The 20175-nt window shown below is 55.6% G+C and overlaps 1 protein-coding gene across 4 annotated transcripts in view; it reads right to left on the reverse strand.

Annotated features, from left to right (window-relative positions):
- Nucleotides 1-20175, reverse strand: part of IFT122 (intraflagellar transport 122) — a 65386-nt gene that overhangs the window by 19045 nt on the left and 26166 nt on the right. For all 4 annotated transcript variants that reach the window (XM_043885676.1, XM_043885674.1, XM_043885673.1 and 1 more), the window contains 6 exons: nucleotides 18961-19098; nucleotides 16758-16922; nucleotides 13294-13491; nucleotides 7579-7719; nucleotides 3965-4018; nucleotides 1054-1215 (listed from right to left, as the gene is read on the reverse strand). In XM_043885676.1, the coding sequence (XP_043741611.1) occupies nucleotides 1054-1215; nucleotides 3965-4018; nucleotides 7579-7719; nucleotides 13294-13491; nucleotides 16758-16922; nucleotides 18961-19098 (858 nt within the window). The remainder of the gene's footprint in view (nucleotides 1-1053; nucleotides 1216-3964; nucleotides 4019-7578; nucleotides 7720-13293; nucleotides 13492-16757; nucleotides 16923-18960; nucleotides 19099-20175) is intronic.

Below are 20175 nucleotides of genomic sequence, written 5' to 3' on the forward strand. Positions count from 1 at the left end.
CTTGCCAGATAATTACCATGAACAGCCTCTGACTGCTGTGGCTGATGGCTCACTGAACATTCTGAGGCCATGAGGTTACTGGCAGACAGGGTAACAAGGGTACCTTCATGCGGAAGCTGAAGCTCCAACACTTTGGCCACCTGATGCGAAAAGCTGACTCTCTGGAAAAGACCCTGATGCTGGGAAAGGCAGGAGGAGAAGACCCTGATGCTAGAAGGCAGGGGGAGAAGGGGACGACAGAGGATGAGATGGTTGGATGGCAGCACCGACTCAAGGGACTGACCAAGCTCTGGGAGATGGTGAAGGACAGGGAAGCCTGGCGTGCTGCCAAATCCGGGGGTCACAAAGAGTCGGACACGACTGAGTGACCAAATGAGAAGCTGTGGAAGGCAGACCTGGCTGCCCCAGGCGCCCACCGTCCTTCCACCTGCGCTCGGCCCACCTGCAGGTGTCCTGCGCACCGCTGGGGGGCTCATTCTCACACAAGCCTTCAGGAGCTGCTCCGGGAAGACCCTGCATGCCTTGGAAGGCCCAGGCCTGGAGACTAGGCTTACCAGGGCCTCCACGTGCAGAGGACATCAGCCCTCCACCCCACACGCGCGACGGGGGTGGTGGGCCCACACGTGGGCAGGGCCGCCGTCGTGGCGCCTCTGACACCCTGCACGAGGCCCGGCACTAACAGCACCTGGCACTCAGGAGGCCTTGGCCGGAGGGAACCACATGGGCCCCCGTGACGACAGCAGAGCCGGCTCAGGCCTGAGGACACAGACGCTCAGCGGCTTCCGACAGAGGCTGGGGGAAACTCCTGGGAGACAGAACCCCCAACCCTTACCAAGGGGATTCCGCTGGTTAGAACGCACCGTCCACTGGCTCTGGACCGCCACGCTCTGCCCCTTGTGACGTCAGCCTACAAGGCCAGCGGTGGGCCAGCTCTGCCCAGTGGCTGCCGACGGTCCCCCTGCTGACCAACCTGCCCACGCGCTTTCCGAGGCCGCGGCCACGGTCCGTCCCACGCCGCGTCTGGGAAGGCAGCCTGGAGGCGGCGGCGGTTACCTTGGCGTACTCGAACATGCGCAGGTCCGTGAACATGTCGAGCGCGAGGTTCTCGTGCCCGCTCCTCTTGTACAGTTTGGCGGCCTCGTGGAACTTCCCCTGGTAGGAAAACACATCTGCCAGAAACAGGTCATTGTTGGTCTCTCCCCGCTTCTTCCGCTCCTGGAAAAATTAGAAGCATAGGAAATGGTCTCCGCAGCCGTGGCAGGAAGCGCCCTTCACAAAGGTTCGCTGTGGCTATTTCCAGTTAAGCCCCTGGGCCTTCCTACTGGAACCTACGCTTGGCTCCTGGGCTACTGTGTCTCTCACCTCCGTTTCTGGTGGGAATGCCTGACAACAAAAGCAGATTCCCCCCCGCCCAGATGAGGGAAGATCAAAAGAGACGCAAACTTGTTTGTTTAATGGAAATTCCTCACAGCAGCTTCCTTAAATACCCTTCCAGGGAAATGACTGCATGGTTAGGATGGGGTGTCCTGCCCACTCCTGGGGACCCCCCAAGCTCCAAGAAATCCCAAACTCCCAGGCCTGGTTTGGCTGGGCTGTGACTCATGATCATGGTGGACAGGGAGAGAAATTTTAGCATTTCCTCCTGAGAAAAAGACCAGCAACACAGGATAACGAGGCTCACATCCCGTTCACTGCAGAGAAGGTCAGCGACGCTGGGTGCTGAGCACCCACTAGACGTCGGGGACCCCTCAGCCAGGGCCACGCTGCCGGAAGCCCAGCCTCGGGAGGGGGCAGGCAGGGCCACACGGGGCTGGGACTGGACTTCATCTGACTCCAGATGCTCTTTGCTGTACGTAATCCTGCCTTCGGAGACCAGTGACCGTCCCCAAGGACACACCTGTCGAGTGCCTGCCCCGCGCGGCACGCGTGATCGATGCGTACATGATCACACACACGCAGAGGCACAGTGGCTGAGGCTGACGAGCGAGCGGGGCCCTCCTCCCGCCATGGTGGGGGACAGCCATTAGCCTGCAGCTCATGCTGTTTGTAAACACTTGGTGGCTCCCAGTCTCTCATCCCCGGCAGCTCCCCTTTGCTTGTATTCCAGCAAGTGCACCGCAGAGGAGGAACACGAGACGCTGAACCAAACTCCTAGACACGCTGGTGGAAGTTACAACAGCTGGAGGCAACAAGCCTCCCCACTGACAGAGAAGAATTTATAAAAACCAAAAGGCAAACAAACCCAAACTGTACATAGTTTACGCCAGTCAGCCAAATAAGCCGACTCCTAATAGTAGGAAATAAATTAAAATCTCGCAGTGAGATAAAGAAATAGGTTTTGCGGGGTGTGGAATTTAGGCCAAATCCGTTGCAGGCCCCAGAACCTCACTAGGATCAGAGCAAACGATTCCACAGGCTTAGCGAGTAAGAATCGCATGGACAGACTCTCCCGCCTGCTCTCAGCCCAGCGGCAGCTCACTGACCCAAGAGGTGCCCAGTAAAGAACCCGGGTTCTTTGGAATAATGGCGAATGCCTAGAAGCAAGCCACTGAGGCCCCCAAGCAAACAAAACGGATCCTCGCTCAAAGGCCCTTTGCTCTTTTTTGCCCAGAGGTAGTTCTTCCAACTTTCCTCTGCCCAGCTCAGCACACGTCGGAAGACACTGCACATGTGATCTCAGGAAGACGTGATAAACGGCCAGACTTGGTCCTCACAAAGGCCAGTTACTTTTGCACCGTGGCCTCGTCTTAAGATGCCTAGATCCAGACCATTGACCTACAAACGCGGCCCCTGCTAGTCATAAGCAGCCCTGGCCACCATGGGTAGGCGGCTCTGAACACCCCCTGCCCCGTGCAGGTAGGGATGGCACAGAAGACGCGCTGGAGGAGGGCGGGGGTCTGCAGGGCAACCTCCGGGAGCAGCTTCTTAGAAGGCGACACGGCCCAGACTAGAGACCGCAGGGGCCTGGAAGACGGAGCTGGCTTGAACCCCACCTGGCCGTCTGCCTTGGGGGGGCAGACGCAGCCCCCTGAGCCTTAGTTTTATTTCTCAAATAGGGACACAAAGAGCAGCTGCCTCGTGACGCTGCTGTGAGGCTGCAAAATCGTGTGCACGCGGCTCATGCGTGCGGCAGGGAGCAGGCACTCGACAAACGGCAGCGATCACCAGGCCGGGTCGGCTGTGAGCTCTGCAGGCCTCTCCTCCACGGGGCTCTCTGCCCAGGGGCGCAGCATGCAGCCTGGCCTGCGACAGGGGTTTATGATGCTGAACTGAGCCAGAGGGACGAGACATTTGCTGAATTTCTCGCGGCTTCCATATGTGAATTCAAATGTATCTCACATTCCCAGAGCCTCACAATAAATCTGCTCTGAAGCAGAAATACGTACACCTTTTCACAGACAGACGGCATGAAGAGACACCGGGATAGAGAGCAGTCTCCCATCCCCCAGCAAATGGTGCAGGTGGAACCAGCCTCTTGGGGCTCCCATGGCCCCCAGGGTGGCCGGTGAGGAGGGCGGGCTATGGGGAGGGCTCAGTGTTCCGAGGGTGCAGCCCTCCTCCCCAGGGCCTGTCCCGGGGGTGGGCGCAGACCACGTGCGTTTGGGAAATGCCGCCTCCACGGGCACGCTGTAGAGCCCTGGAGAGGGTGGTAACGAGCTAACAGACACTGCGAGCATGGAATCCAGCTCCCGAGGACCTGTTTAATCAACCCTGCGAAGAAGGTCTCGTCCCATTTCCCAGGGAAGAAACCTGAGCTCAGACAGACGAGGCGCCCCCCTGGCTCACCCAGCTCCCAAGGGACAGCCTGGACTCCCGGCTCCCACGTGCCGGCCCCCTCCGCGTGGCGCCCTGCCCTCCCCCGGACACCCGTGGGCTCCTGCCACGTGTCCTCCAGGCGACCGCCTGCAAACCACTGACGGCGCGTGTGTGCTGCCCTGAGAAGGAAGAACACTTCATCCTTTACCTCAATGCTGCTGATGAGCTCTAAATACCGGAGGTCTTGTACTCTGGTGAAGGCCTACAGGGGAAGAAATGAAAGAAAATCAGCTGCCTTCTGGGCTTCAAAAGTGGGTGATTGGTTGGGGGCGGGAAGTCGAGCTTTAGAAAGTGAGCCAGTGAAAGGGGGGTGGGGGAAGAAGCGAGCACTGATTAATCACCCGGCGTCTGGGAGGGTTCTGCCACTCATGGAGGCGGGGCTTTCTCTACGGGATTAGTCCACGCAAAGGACGCATCACTCGCTTTGGGATTAGGTCAACAAAACCCGGATGGTGCAGTTGGCAGTGGGGCTGGCTTGGGGGATTCTCTATGCACAAGGGAGGACCAGGTGTACGAAGCCTCTGAGGCAGCGATATCAGGGGGGTGGGGGGGGCAGGGACTGACCGAGGAGAGACCATGTCCACCCTAGTGACCGGGACGGAGCGCGGGAGACAGCCGTGCCTTCCGCAGGGCACAAACACAGGGCGGCACTGAGGGAGGGGACGGGGGCAGAGCTGAGGAGGAACAGACACGGCTTCTAGAAGGAAGGGGCAGGCGGGCAATGAATCACTCCTCGTCCCTGGAAGCAAACTCTTACGTAAACCTGACAGGTGCAACTTGCCGTGGACTCACTGTAAGGCCAGAGGTTTCAACCCATGGGCTACCAGAACACTCTAGGCAGCCTTCAGCAGGAGAATGGCTGTTTGCTAAGCCTCTCTTGCGGCTTTCAGATCCTGCAAGGGCTGGAGTGGAGCAGGGCCCACCCGTCAGGAGGCTCTTCATGGGCTTTTGCTGCCAGCATCCTCCCAGGAGTGCTCCTGGGCAGCATCCCATGGGAGACGGGCTGACACACGCCTGCAGGAGGCAGCAGATCCAGGAGCCTTAGAACAACCACCCCAGCCGACCGCCCTCTGCTTAGCTGCATGACACCCTCCATCCTAAAAGGCCGGGGAAGTGGGCAGGTCATCCGGCCTCCAGCTGCCTCATGGATGACCACAGAGCGACTTCATCTTTTCACCCTGCAGGGCCAGGCGTCCTGTCAGGGGCTGGAGACCCAGAGCCCGCTACGACCTGGCCTGTGCTCCCTTCTGCAGTTCAGGGGCCCGTATTCTAAAAGGGGAGGCAGGCAGGTGAAAGAGACCACGAAGCCTGCCTGAGCCAAGAGCCGTACACTTGCAAACTGGACGCCCTGGAGAACGCAGACTTACTGACTGGCAACGGGCAGTGGCGGGAGGCAGGACTCAGCAAAGCTCTGAGGGGCAGGAAGCTGACAGACGGCACCCCTGGAGAGGGGTCCCCTGAAGGGGCCAGGCAGGCATCACGTGAGCAAAGGGAGGGACGGCTCAAAACAGCCATCTCCACGCAGGCTCTCACAAGCCACCGTCCAGATCCGGGCTTCCAGAAGCAACGTGACAGGAACGTCCGGCCAAGCGGCAGACAGGAAAGAAGGAGCCCTCAGGGTCTCAGTCCTGGCTGGGGGCCTGAACCTGCCCTGGCCCCACCTCCAGGCTGCCAACAGCTTTCTCCAGACGGGGCAAGGTAGCAGGTCCTCTCTGCGGGCCGTCTAGGTCTGCTCTGCTGGGATTCCAGGCCTTGCCACCGTGAGAAACCTGTCTCCCAGTTCCCTAAGCCCTGACACATTCTGCAGAGTCAGGGTGCCCTGGTCGGAGTGGTCAGAGTCACAGGCCCCGGATAACCTCAGGGAGGTGTGGGAACAGAGTTCTGTTGAGGCCGCCAGCCGGCAGGCCAGGCAGCTCTCCTGCGCCACCTAGTGGAGGCGCTGGCCTATCACAGGGACCCACCCTGCACCCTCCAGCGCCTGGGAGTCTTTGCAAAGCAGCAAATCGCAGGCTGGCGGTTTGGAATCTGGCTAAAATGATCAAGTTCCAGACTAGGGTTAAAATTCTGTGGGCTTCACACAATAATCTCTATTACCAGGGAGGGTTTGGGGGATACAACATGGGGAGGGAGGAATCTCAGGTTAGTTCTTATCCAATCAAACATCTGCTGAGCTCCTAATGGTCTGAGGTACTGTGCTAAGCGGGCTTCCCAGGTGGCTCAGGGGTAAAGAACCCACCTGCCAATGCAGGAAATGCGGGTTCAAGGGGGTTCAACCCCTCGGTCAGGAAGATCGCTTGGAGAAGGAAACGGCAACCCCTTTCAGTATTCTTGCCTGGAGAATTCCACAGACAGAAGAACCTAGCAGGCTACACTGCATGGGGTCGCAAAGAGTCAGACACGACTGAGCAACTGAACAATTGCGCTAGGCAGTGCTGGCTGAGTCTGGGAAGAAACTGATGCCTAGCTCCTGGGCATAAGGAACTGACGACCTCTAAGGAAGACTTCTCACTGCAATCCAGGCTAAAAACAAACAAAACACCGTCTAGGACTCCTGTGTCATCCTTCACCCCTCCTGGCGTTTCTAGGGGGCTGCGGGGGGTGGGGGGGAGGGTTGGTAGTGGTGGAAACCCCTCCACGGACTTGCCTCCTCTGTCCTCTGAGTTCTCAAGAATCCCTAACAGCCCTCCCTCCTGTTACCACTTTTCTGACACTTAGTAGATCTAAGACTGATACTACATCATGATAATCTTACTCGTTTTAATCACGGCCAGCCTTTGGCCAACCACTGCCAGTTTTAGAACCCCTTCTCCCACGCGGGGGTGAAGCCTCAGGACAGCAGGTCACGCAGGCGTCAGGCGGTGTTCTCCCCGTGCTGCTGAGGGAGTAGGGGCACGAGGCTCCCTGGGGCCTGCCAGCCCGAGCGGGCACAGCTGTGCCCAGCCAGGCTGCCCAGTCACCAGCCAGCCCACGCGGGCACTGCAGCCCCCAGCCCGCCCGCCCAGCCCCGGCCCGATCTCCGTCCACTCTCTTCTCAGGGGCAGCAGCCTCAGCCGAGCACAGGGCGGGCACCACCCTCTTCTGCAGCCCCCTGCCCGCCAGCTGGGGGTACGGGTTGAGGACCTGGTCCATGGACCGTGGGAAGAAAAAGAGGGGAGGGGGAAGGGGAGGGACACGACTGGAAGCCACCCATTCCCCCGCTTCAGGTTCCAGATGAAAACCTGTCTCAGAGACGTGGCCGGGCTTTTTCTAACGTGTGGAAAGGGGGCAAACGTCTTCAAGCATTTTTGGAGTTTTAACAGGCTTAGCCAGGCAACACCATCGTGAAGAGAGGCCGTGAACCAGAGAGGAAAGGTGTCTGTGGAGTGACACTGGGTCAGAATCAGAGAACCCGACCATTTCGTCCAGTGGCCCTAGCGGAGCCCCGAGAAGAACCGCACCGTGTAATAAACGGCCTAATACCAGTAAGTGCTCTACCACCTCTGACTGCGTGCCGATGCGGGGCAGGCACTGGCTGGGCGCGGATGAGCGCTAACAAGGCTGACGGCAGACGCTAGAGGATGCCCCTCTGTGTCGGGCTTTATAGGTCCCTACAAGTCTGTGAGAAGGGGGCCTGTGGTCACCCAGTTCAAACACATGAGCAACCTCAGCAAGGCTGCGAGCAGCTGAGCTGGGGCCCCGGCACAGGCCAGTCTGAGCCCAGAGCCCAGGACAGCAGGCTTTGGCCTCCACAAGGGGCCCTGGCTTGTGTGGATGGACGCTCACCTTCTTCGCTGTCTCAAACTCCAGTCCTTCCAGGGCTTCCATGGCCAGCTCGCGCCAGTCGGTGTCTGTCACGCCCAAGCAGGCAATCTGGTAGGCTTCTCGGAACATCTTCCTGTCCAGGTACTGGTACATCGGCGCGGACTGGAGGGTTCGGCAACAGAGAGAAGACTGCTCTCAGAGCAACGCGCAGAGTCAGAGGCACACGAAGCCTGACCCTGCAGAGCTGGGCCGCAGGAACCTGCCGCACCCAGCTCAAGCCTCCCCCCGGCCCCGCTGACAGCCTTCCGTCCGGCCCCTCTGTTCACAGCCATTGAAGCATCGTGTTCACAGCACAAGCCTCCGCTCGCCTCCCCTCCACCCTCACTGGCTGCCCCCACCTCCAGGGTCGGGGGTGAGAGGGGGGCCTCATTACACGATGTCACCCTCACCTGGATTGCCTTTGCCCCCCTCATTCTTTGCAAGGTACCTAAGTCAATTTGTTAGTCACTCAGTTGTGTCCAACTCTTTGCAACCCCATGGACTGCAGCCTGCCAGGCTCCTCTGACCATGGAATTTCCCAGGCAAGAATCCTGGAGTAGCTTGCCATTCCCTTCTCCAGGTGACTTCCTGATCCAGGGATCCAACCTGGGTCTCCCGCACTGCAGGCAGATTCTTTACCATCTGAGCTACCAGGGAAGCTCAAGTCACTTCACAGGCTCTGTTAAAATGTCACTTCTCCCAGAAGGTCCTCACTGACCCCTCAAGGAAAGAGGTCTTCTCCTTGTCCCGACCTCAGGTTCTATCTTAATTACCAGCCTGTGCCCTCAAGGCTTGCGCAACCCGAGGGTGGCAGCGGCGTTTGACTGACCTCCCCCAGCAGGCCCTCAGTCTCCGTCTAATGCCTGTTCACGCTGCTGAAGGAATGAACGACATTACCAAGAGGAAGGGGCCTGGGATGGCCTCCTATGAAGGCGGCTGAGAAACCTGCGGATCCCAAGAAAGGCTGCCCTCTCCTCATCCCTGGCGCTGGGAACCCTTCTCCCATCCCTCGCCTGGGAAGGGCTGCCTTGCCCTGACACCTGTGAATGGTTCCTAACAACTTCTCTTTTTAGGTTTCCGAAGTGCTTTTGGAGTCCCACAGCCCTGGGTGGTAGGTGTTGTTGATGTTCGGTACCTCAGTCGTGTTGGACTCTTTGCGACTCCATGGACTGCAGCACGCCAGGCTTCCCTGTCCTTCACTATCTCCCGGAGCTTGCTCAAACTCATGTCCATTAAGTCAGTGATGCCATCCAACCACTTCATCCTCTGTCGCCCCCTTCTCCTCTTGCCTTCAATCTTTCCCAGCATCAGGGTCTTTTCCAATGAGTCGGGTCTTCGCATCAGGTGGTTAAAGTATTGGAACTTCAGCATCAGTCCTTCCAATGAACATTCAGGATTGATTTCCTTTAGTATTGACTGGTTGGATCTCCTTGCTGTCCAAGGGACTCTCAAGAGTCTTCTCCACAGTTTGAAAGCATCAGTTCTTTGGCGCTCAGGTGTCATTATCCCCTGATTACTGCCCAGAGACTGAGGCTCAAGTGACCTGTTAAGGACCCAGAAGTGGAGCGTGGAAGCCTGGGGGTTGGACTGGGGGCAACCTGACCAGGTTCTATGCCCCTCTCCGCTTCATGTGTGTGTGTGTGTTCTCTTGCACATGAAAACAAGTGTACACTGGGCCCTGGTGGCTTCCACAACAAAAGGCCAGTCAGTGGGCTGAGGCGCTGCCCCTGCCCAGGCCTCCCAGGCAGTGGACATCAATCAGCCAGCACTTCTGTGCTAATCACTCCCAAATGTGGGGCTGGAAGTGCTGTTTTCTCCATTCCCGGCCTTTATCTTAGAAATTTCCTGGCCTGTTTTCTTAGCTTTAGACTGAAGGAAACAGCAGCAAGATTGCTCTGAACGCTCACCTTTTCCGCCCAGCGGCCCCACCCAGCTCTCCTCCCTGGAGGCTGGCAGCAGGGCGTGAAACCGGGAGTGGTCCAGCTAGAATCCTGGCCTGGCGAGGCCACATCCTAGCTGAGGGATTTGGGGTCAACGGATCAGCTTCTGTTTCCATGCCCTGCCCAGCCCACTGGCGACCAGCGCGTTAAGAATGCCTGCGGCTCCTCTGTCCTTCCAAGCCTTCCTGGGTTCAGATCAAGCATCACCGCCTCACAGAAGCCTCTGCAAACTCCCCGAGAACAAGGAGCTTTCCTTTCTAAACTCCTCTGGTGGACCACCTTTGTTCCAATTTAGTTGTTTTGTAGTGTTTGCTATTTAAAGATCAGGAATAATAATCATAGGAATTGGACCAGACAAAATCTGAAAGATGGACGCATTGAGCTCCACTGCACAGAAGAGTGAGGCCCCCAGAGGGAGAGGGGCTGCTCCAGGCCGGGGCTGGTTAGGGGGCAGGGTCAGAACTCAAAGCTGGTTGTCTCCCCTCAGGGGCCCCCCAGGTGGAGCCCCACGAGGGTGGGACGGGGACACAGATGAGCATGGAAGCCGTGGCTGAGACACGGGCCGGCCTGGGAGGCGCCATCTGAGAACAGGCGCTTTAAAAGTATTCAAACCGAACAAATGCCCTCTGAGCTCTGCTCCATCTCACTGTCGCATTCCAAGCATGAAGTCACCACCGCCCCAAGGAGCCAGCCCAACCCGGGGCTCGCCGCTCTACTTGGCAGCCCTGACGAACCCATTCTTGCACAAGATGATGTCAATTTCGAAAGGAAACCAGAAATCCCCAGAGCGGGCCTGCTGCTTTCTCCCTCACCTCTAGGCCAAAACCACAGGCTGGCTGGAGGCAGGGGTGACAGATAAATCGCCTTTGTCTTGGGGCTGCCTCTCCTGACCCCTGGCAGCTCCGAGCTGCTGCGTCAGCAGGACGGCCCTGGTGCGGCCCCGGGGGCCCTGGCTCCTGAATCTGCAGGGCTTGGCAGAGGTGCCCAGGGCTGCCCCTCCAGCTCCTCTGGGCCGGCCACAATCAGGGAGCAGTGAACTGTCCTTTATCTTCGAGGTCAGGGCGGCAGCGCTGGAGGAAAACTCGAGCTCAGCGCGGCCTGTCTGCTCGATGGAGGAAGGCTGAGTTTCTAGCGGCTGTGGGGCCAGGGCGTGGGCTGGGGGGCAGACGAGGGCTGCGGGGAAATGGTCCTGCGGGGTGGGGGGAGCAGTTCTTGCCCCTCCTCCTGCCCCGATTCCACCCATCTCTCCCCTCCTTTCTTTGGCTTTCTTGTTTGCGCTCTCCTCTTCCTCAGATCTGAATTCCACTACCATGTACTGAATAATTGCCCTGTGTCAGGCTCTATTCATTCCGAAGCAATAAGTAACAAGGGTATCATCGTCAGTTTAGAGGGAGAAGCAGACCCCAGCCCCGCCCTGTACAAGAAGCCAAGGGACCTCCCTAGTGGTCCAGTGGTTGAGACTCCGCACTTCCAGGGCAGGGGGTGTGAGTCTGATCCCTGGCTGGGGGGACTAGGATGTCACATGCCTCCTGGCACAGCAAAAGAAAAACAAAGCCAAAGCAGGGAGCGTGAGTGAAGGTGAGACGTCTGGAGGGGGTGCAGAAGGACAGAGCCCAGCTAAAGGGCGATCTGGAGACATGTCTACAAATCCTCCACATGGCTGTGACCTTTGACCCAGCAATTTTCACTCCGAGGAATGTATACCAGTGAGCTCTAGTGCGACTGGTGCAAAGACCTGGCTGGGAAGATGCCCGCCACCTACAGGAGCAAAGAAGCTATAAACGGCATGACTGTCCAACTGGCTGAGTACATCGTGGACACTGTGCGACAGAACAGAAAGCAAGCATCAGAAACAGGGGGCAGGGCTTCCCTGCTGGATGGGTGGTGAAGAATCCGCCTGCCAAGGCAGGAGACACGGGGTTCGATCCCCGACCTGGGAAGACCCCACATGCTGCAGAGCAACTAAGGCCGCGCGCCACAGCGACTGAGCCTGTCTGTGCTCTAGAGCCTGAGAGCCACGGCGGCCAGGCCCGCGCACCCTAGGGCCCATGCCCCGCAACAAGAGGAGCCCCCAGAATGAGAAGCCCACGGACTGCCAACTAGAGAGTGGCCCCTGCTCTCCACAACTCGAGAAAAGCCTGCGCGGCGACGAGGACCCGCACAGACAGAAAAAATTAAGTAATTAAATTAAAAACAAAAACCAATGGGGCAGCGGGAAGCCAGTGTGGTTATAGCAAAGGGCAACCCAACACTGGGCCTCGTGAGCTGGAAGTGCCGCTGCCGCGCGGCTACCCAGGTGATAGATTTTGTACAGTGGTTCTGCAAACTGCTACCAGTGAGGTCACCTCAGCAAGTGGTTACAAAAGATGTCCGTCTGACTTCCTCCGAGTACAATCACCTCAGTATTCTAAATGCTAGAGAAGCATGTTTACTGATGTGGAGCCGTGTTTCCAGTAGATCGCTGGGTGGAAAAGCCCAACTACTAGGTGATGGCCAATAACGCCTACAAAGTGATGGGTCTGCAAACATGTAAGATTAGGTTAACTAGAAGACGGAGGTGAGGGGAGGTGATTACAAGTCTCTCTCTCTTATTTAAAATCTGCATTCAGTGAAAATACGGTAAAGCTGAGGTTTCATCTACAGGAGCAATACTTAGAGACAAAAATCACAAAACAGTATTTACAGTATGGTTCCACTTTTGCTTCAAAATGTTTACATAAAATCATATACTCAGAAGTGTGTATCATGCGTCTATTATATATACATATAGAAATGGCCTAGGGCGTATATTCTACAATATTTAAGATGACTCTCGGGAGGAGGCGTCCCTGGTGGCTCAGTAGTAAAGCATCTGCCTGCCAATGCAGGAGACATGGGTTCAATCCCTGGGTCAGGAAGATCCCAGATGCTGAGAAGCAACTAAGCCCGTGAACCCCAACTACTGAGCTTGTGCTCTAGAGCCTGGAAGCCGCAACCACTGAAGCCCAAATGCCCTGGAGCCCATGTTCTGCAACAAGAGAAGCCCCCGCGCCTCAGTTAGAGAGCAGCCCTCGCTCGCCGCAACTAGAGAAGTGCTCACGCAGCCATGAAGGCCCAGAACAGCCAAAAATGAATAAATAAATAAAAGAGTGATTCCCGGGAGTTCCCTGGAGTCCAGTGATTAGAGGGCTTCCCTGGTGGCTCAGCTGGTAAAGGATCCACCTGCAATGCGGGAGATCCTGGTTCCATCCCTGGGTTGGGAAGATACCTTGGAGAAGGGAATGGCTACCCACTCCAGTATTCTTGCCTGGAGAACCCCATGGACAGAGGAGCTTGGCGAGCTACGGTCCACGGGGTCACAGTAAGTAACAAGGGTATCATTGTCAGACACAACCGAGCGACTAAGCAGAGCACAGCAGCGATTAGAAGTCAGCGCGTTCACTGCCGGGGCCCAGGGTGGCTCCCTGGCTGGGGAACTAAGGCCTCACAAGCCGCATGCACGGCTCTCAGTGAAGCGCGGTCTGCCACCAGACGACCGTCCTACCTCCCCTGTCCCTCCCGGGGAGGGGGTCAGAAAGGCATGGAGGCTCAGAGAGGCTGAGCTGCCTGCCCACAGACACGCAGGCTGCGAAGGGTCCAGGTCCAGGGCGCCTCCCGCCGGACTGCGGCTGCAGCTGCCACGCCCGTCTCTCCACCCTGTCTCCTCTCCACTCCCTCCCTGGCGGCCCCGGGCTCCTAGGCCCTGCCCTGGCTGGGGGCCGACAGGCTGCCAGCTTACCTGTGGCACCTCCACAGCCGACATGGAAAAGATGTGGAGGCAGAAGACCTTGGAGCCGTTGTAGCCGACCACGAAGCCCTGCAGCTTCTGCTGGTGCACCGGGAAGGTGCTGGCCTTGATGCTGAGGTAGCCGCCGCCCGAGAAGCAGAGCATGTCCTCACACTGGGTGTTCCAGGCCACACTGTTGGCGTTCGGCTCCTGCGGGCAAGGGACGGTGAGGGGACGGCTCCAGTCCTACACTCCGCCAGGGACTGGCTCCCTAAAGCCTGCATCACACTAAGCTGCTAACATGGGTTAGAGGGAAGGTTGGGAGAGAAGGGATCAGACACAAAATGGACAGCACAGAGGAGGGGCAAGCTCCTCTCTGCACTGCGTGTGCTGGAATTCTTCAGGTAAGCATCACTTCTGAAAAAATTATTATCCCCAAAGATTAATCGTTACATAGGAAGTGAGAAAATCAGCAAAGTGGGATCTAGTTCTATTAAAGAATGAATAAACAAAGCTAGTCATGGAAGAAGATTTAAAGGGATAGATCCCAAACAATTACCACTGATTGTTTGGGGGTAGCTGAGATTGTGGGTAATTTTTTATTTTCTACATTTTTTTGTTTGCCTCAAATTTCCTTTTGGTCATGAATGTCTATTGTTTTTTATGATAAGAAAGAGAACAGTGAGTTATTTTAAAAGTAGAAAATAATATATTGTCTCTGCGCTGACAATCCACACATGTAAAATCCTTCAAGCTAAGTTTCAACAGTACATGAACAAAGAACTTTAAAATGTACGAGCTGGACTTGGAAAAGGCAGAGGAACCAAAGGTCAAATTGCCAACATCTGCTGGATCACAGAAAAGGCAGAATTGCAGAAAAACATCTACTTCTGCTTCATGGACTATGCTAAAGCCTGTGGATCACAACAAACTGTAGAAAATTCTTAAAGAGACAGGAATACCAGACCACCTTATCTGTCCCCTGAGAAACCTGTATGCAGGTCAAGAAGCAACAGTTAGAACTGGACTTACAACAACAGACCGGTTCAAAATTGGGAAAGGAGTGCATCAGGGCTCTATATTGTCACTTTGCTTATTTAACTCATATGCAGAGTACATCATACAAAAGGCCAGGCTGGATGAAGCACAAGCTGGAATCAAAACTGCTGAGACAAATATCAACAACCTCAGATATGCAGATGATACCACTCAAAAGGAAGAAAGTGAAGAGGAACTAAAGAGCCTTCTGATAAAGGTGAAAGAGGAGAGTGAAAAAGTCAGCTTAAAACTCAACATTCAAAAAACTAAGATCATGGCATCTGGTCCCATCACTTCATGGCAAATAGATGGGGAAACAATGGAAACAGTGAGAGATTTTACTTTCTTGGGCTCCAAAATCACTGCAGATTGTGACTTCAGTCATGAAATTAAACAACACTTGCTACTTGGAAGAAAATCTATGACCAGCCTAGACAGCATATTAAAAAGCAGAGACATTATTTTGCCGACAAAGGTCCATCTAGTCAAAGCTATGGTTTCTCCAGTGGTCACGTATGGATGTGAGAGTTGGACCATAAAGAAGGCTGAGCGCCAAAGAATTGATGCTTTCGAACTGTGCTGTTGGAGAAGACTCTTGAGAGTCCCTTGGAAAGCAGGGAGAGCCAACTAGTCAATACTAAATGAAATCAACCCTAAATATTCATTAGACAGACTGAAGCTCCAATGCTTTGGCCATCTGATGCGAAGAGCCAACTCACTGGAAAAAGATCCGGAGGCTGGATAGATTGAGGGCAGGAGGAGAAGGGGTCGACAGAGGATGAGATGGTTGGATGGCATCACTGAATCAAAGGACCTGAGTTTGAGCAAACTCCAAGAGATGGTGAAGGACAGGGAAGCCTGGGGTGCTGCAGTCCGTGGGATCACAGAGTTGGACATAACTTAGCAACTGAACAACTAAACTACAGTCACCCCAGGAGGCACCCCCGCCCTTCACTTCCCCTCAAAGTTTTCTGCTCAGCTCTGGAGCCCCAGGGACCAGTAGATGTTCATACGTTTCTGCTAGAACCTGTTATAATGACTGAGTTTATAATATACAAACATTATAATGTTTATAGTGAACATGGATTACTTTCATAATGAGTAAAAATCAATGTAAGTGTTTTCCTTTGCAGGGGGCCGGGGCAGCAGAGAGGAGAAACAGATAGCTGAGAACATTCGTGTCTCTGGCAACTTGGAGAATTACCTCCCCTGGCCTCCTGCAGAGCCCTCAGCAGGGCTGGGAAGGACACAGGCTCTTCCACTCCTGCTGAGGCTCAGCTGCAGATTCACAACTGGGGCCCTGCTAACCTAGTAACACCTCCAGCCATGGGCATTGAGTCTGGGGAGAAGAGAATAACGCTGAGGGCCCTCTTCTGTGCCAGGCGCTGAGCTAGGTTCTATGGCACCTTGTTTAGCCCTGCAGCAATTCTGTGAGGGGCAAGTACCAGTTTCATTTTAGAGGTAAAGGGCAATCGAGGCTCAGAGATGGTCACTGACTTGCTAGAGAGTGCACAGTAAGTGATGAAAGCAGGGGTGGAGGCAGGTCTGTCTGAAGATAAGCCTTGTGCTCTTTCTTTCCTCAAAACCACTCTGGCTCCCGGTGATGGGGGCGAGTAGCTATGACGGAATGGCCTCAGCCCAGCGGTAGCCAGGCATCCCCTTCCCAACCCGAGGCAGCACCCCTCTGCTGTGTTAATGCCGCTGCCGAGGACAGAGCGCCCTGATGAAGGGACCTCACTCTGCCCACCACACAGGGAAAGCCGCAGCAGCTGAGGAAGCCAGTCAGGGGAGGGTTCAGCTCTGCGCGGAACTCGCTTCAGGCAAATGGCCTTGACCACTTACAAAGCCCTCAAGAGGCAAAGCGCAGCGCCCAGTCCCGCAGAAAGCCAGCCAGCACTGAGCATGGAGCCTGGGGGCCCTTTTCTCCGCTGACACGTCCTCCGGCCTAGGCGTTGTGTAAGCAGTGCCTATTCCCCCAAATACCCCACATCTGCCTGCTCCAGGGGATCCCTGTGAAATGGCTGAGGGAGGACTCCCCCCTCGCCCCTTTCAGGTGACAAAACTGGTCCTGTTCCCTGACTGTGTCTCAGGGCAATCGCAGATACAGGCGGGCCTCCGGTCCGTGAGAAGCAGACTTTTCTGCTTCTTCAGATGTACGGAGAGCCCACACGGGCCCCACTGCGACTTACTATTACTCCTTTACTGCTCACAGTAATCTTATCAGAAAGGTGTAACTTGCCCACTTCCCCAGTGTGGGAGCCAACGCCCACAGGGCTCACCCAGCTCCTGCAGCTCGTGTATGAGGGGCGGGCTGGGCCAGGGCTCTCAGACTCTGTGCCTCTGCACCTCCCTGCTCCCCCAGAGCCCCTCCTGCGGGACTGGGAAGCGAGGGGAGGGTCTCTAGCCCGAGGATCCTGTCCTGGGCACCGCGGGGTCACCTGGAAAAGCAGCTCCTTGGTGTGGATGTCATACACCAGGCACATGTCGTTCTCGTCCACCACAGCCAACTTGTTGCGGGAGGCACTCATGTCCAGGCAGCGCACGGCGGTGGCCTGCTTCAGCAGGATGATGGCGAAGAGATTGTCCACAAAGATCTTGAGGATCTGGCAAAATTTCAGAGGGCAAAGTGTGAGTAACCATGGCCACAACACCCTGGAACACCGGCAGGTTGCTGGAACCCCACGTGCTCTACAGGCGCCATCGCCACTAACTGCACCAGAGGCTCTGTGGAGACGAGGAAAGGGAGAGGGCGTTCCCCACAGGGGACTGAGTGTGGTCCACAGAGGCTGCCTAAGTAAAGACAGGCCCCGAGACCCGACCGACCCACTCGAAGGTCTGCTTGACTGGGGACAGTCAACAACATCACCCAGAGTGAAGGATTAGAAGATAGCACAGAGCAAGAGCTGAGTCACCAACTCATGCAGGAAAAGGCTCCTGTAAACAGTGACAGACTTCTGGTGTAACCACAGCAAGAAGAGGGTGATGGGGAGGATGGGGAGGATGGGGAGGAGGATGGGGAGGATGGGGAGGATGATGGTGAGGAGAAAGGTGAGGATGCTGGGGAAGATGATAGGAAGGATGATGGGAAAGATGGTTGAGGATGATGGGGAGGATGGGGAGGAGGATGGGGAGGATGGAGAGGAGGATGGCGGGGAGGATGGAAAGGAGGATGGGGAGGAGGATGGGGAGGAGGATGGGGAGGATAGAGAGGAATATGGTGAGAATGGCAAGGATGATGGTGAGGACAATGGTGAGGATGATAGTGAGGGTGGTGAGGATGATGGGATGACAACAAGGATGGTGAGGATGATGCTGAGGAGGATGGTGAGGATGATGGTGAGGATGGGGAGGAGGACGGCAAGGATGATAGTGAAGATGATGCTGAGGAGGATGGTGAGGATGATGCTGAGGAGGATGGTGAGGATGATGGTGAGGATGATGACGAGGAGGATGGTGAGGACAATGGCGAGGAGGATGGTGAGGATGATGGCGAGAAGGATAGTAAGGATGACGGTGATGATGGTGAGGATGGAGAGGAGGATGGTGAGGGTGATGGGGAGGATGGTGAGGAGGATGGTGAGGATAGTGAGGAGGGTGAGGAGGATGGTGAGGAGGAGGATGAGGATGGTGAGGATAGTGAGGACGGTGAGGAGGATGGTGAGGAGGAGGATGAGGATGTTAACAACTACTATATATTGACTGTGTTTGACAGTCCTATGAAACATGGGCTGCGAAACATGCGGGTGAGCCATGTGGGAATCTCATTTTAAAATCTGAGCCTCAGAGAGGTGAAGGCACTTGCCCGGATCACACAGCTCGTGAGCTGCTAAGCATGCACACGGCCCCAGGATCACCTGCCCACAGAGCCCAAGCCCTCCAGTCTTGCACTGGAAGCGACAGTTGACAAGGAAGAAGCCAGCTCTCCTTCACTGTGGTGCTGACACTCTGCAGCCTCTGCTAATCTCATCCCCTACGACTTTCAGCCCCAGGAAAGGCCTAAGAAGCCTCAGCCACAGCCATCTGCTAGACAGCTTGGCTCTCAGGCTTATGCAGTTATATTTTCCCTTTCAAATTTCCATGTAACCCACTTAGAACTTTCTTCTTTTGCGCAAAGAACACACACACATGTCTGTTCAACTTTTTGTAACCTAGATTTTCCACCTCTATTTGAGCATAGGGCCCATTTTCCTTGAAACACCTGGTAACAGCCTGAGGACTAGCATCCTCTGAGATGCAAGTTAGAACACATTACTTGATCCATTCACTGCTCTAACAGGCATCTGATCTAAGGAATGAGCTCCATCTCCCTCTCTGTGAAGACACTGAAACTGAATCTCCAAGTCTCCCACCTCCTGGGTGACGTTAAATCCACGAAGCCTCCATGGCAGCCCAGAGGCTGCAGAGCCAGCTCTGCCAGAACGTGGCATGCTGAGTGGAGGCCACAACGGCTTTGGCTTGACACTGTCCCCATAAAACAGGATCCTGGGCTGCCCTCCAACGTGCCTGTGGGGCGAGGGGTGGGGGTGCGGCGGGGGAGTCCTTTTCTTGCCCCGGGAACCCACCGCGGGGTCACCACTAGTCTGGTTGCCCGTGTCTGCCTGCAGATGACTGGCCTAATGGGAGACGCGAGGGCGCACTCACCTGTCCGTTCTTCAGGCCGACCAACAGACCCTCCCTTCCTGGGGGGCCGCCGATCACCTTGATGTACCGGATGAGAGACTCCATCTGCCACTCCCGCTCCTTCACGCCGCGGAAGGACAGGCACTGCAGCCGCCTCTCCTAGAAAACAAGCGCAGCTCCAGGTGAGCGCCAGCAGGACAGGCGTGCCCGGGTGCCCAAGGAGCTCTGCCTTTGCCTGCAGGGTGAAAACTACCTCCACACTCAGTACCCACTGAACCCCATCCAGACCCTGTGCCTGGCAGCTTCACACAAGCCTCCCCGCGGAGCCCAGCCCAGCCTCCATCTTCAACAGACCTCGGGGCAGCCACAGCCAGGGGCAGCACCGAAGCACATCTACAGCCTGTGGTACCCTACCCCTGGGCTTCCCAGGTGGCTCAGTGGTAAAGAATCCACCTGCGACACAACGGACGTGGGTTCGATCCCTGGGTCGGGAAGATCCCCTGGAGGAGGGCACGACCACCCTCTCCAGTATTCTCGCCTGGACAGTCCCATTGGATAGAGGGGCTTGGTGGGCTACAGGCTGTGGGGTCACAGAGTCAGACATGACTTGGTGACTAAATAACAACAACAACCCCTCAACTGCTTTAATTCGAGATTTTTAGAGAGTTTTTTTTTTTTTTAATAGTATCTTACATATGTGATTCCTAAAGGATTCCTTTCATTTTATCACTTCCAATGGGCCTAGTTTTGCAAAACCAAATCCACCTCTACTTCCAGGAAAGCAGCTGGGCTGGCTTTCTCTTACTGTCTTCCCAAACCTTCCTGGCATCAACCTAGACATCTTCTAGGAAGCCCTAAGTTGACAAATCCTGTTTTGCCAAAAAAATTCTCAGGAAGTAAAAACTTCCTTTACTCTTTTGAGTTGATATAATAAATTCTTTTGTTGTTTAACTGAAAGTGAGCATAAATTTCTGTGTGTATACGTTTACCTAAACGACATTGATCTTCGTTTTGTGGGATATCAGTGTATGCTTCAAGTCATTAAAATATATACAACCCCAGTTCAACAAAGTGCTTTGTGCAATAGAAAAATGTATTTTTCAGTTTTTTTGTTTTTGGCCTCAAGTCTTGTAGGATCTTTGTTCCCCTCCCTGGGATTGAACCCGGGCCCTCAGCAGCGAGAGTGCAGAGTCCTAACCACTGGACCAACAGGGCTCAGTTATTTCAGTCGTGTCC

Source organism: Cervus elaphus, chromosome 24 (assembly GCF_910594005.1).
Source record: "Cervus elaphus chromosome 24, mCerEla1.1, whole genome shotgun sequence".
Taxonomy (NCBI): domain Eukaryota; kingdom Metazoa; phylum Chordata; class Mammalia; order Artiodactyla; family Cervidae; genus Cervus; species Cervus elaphus.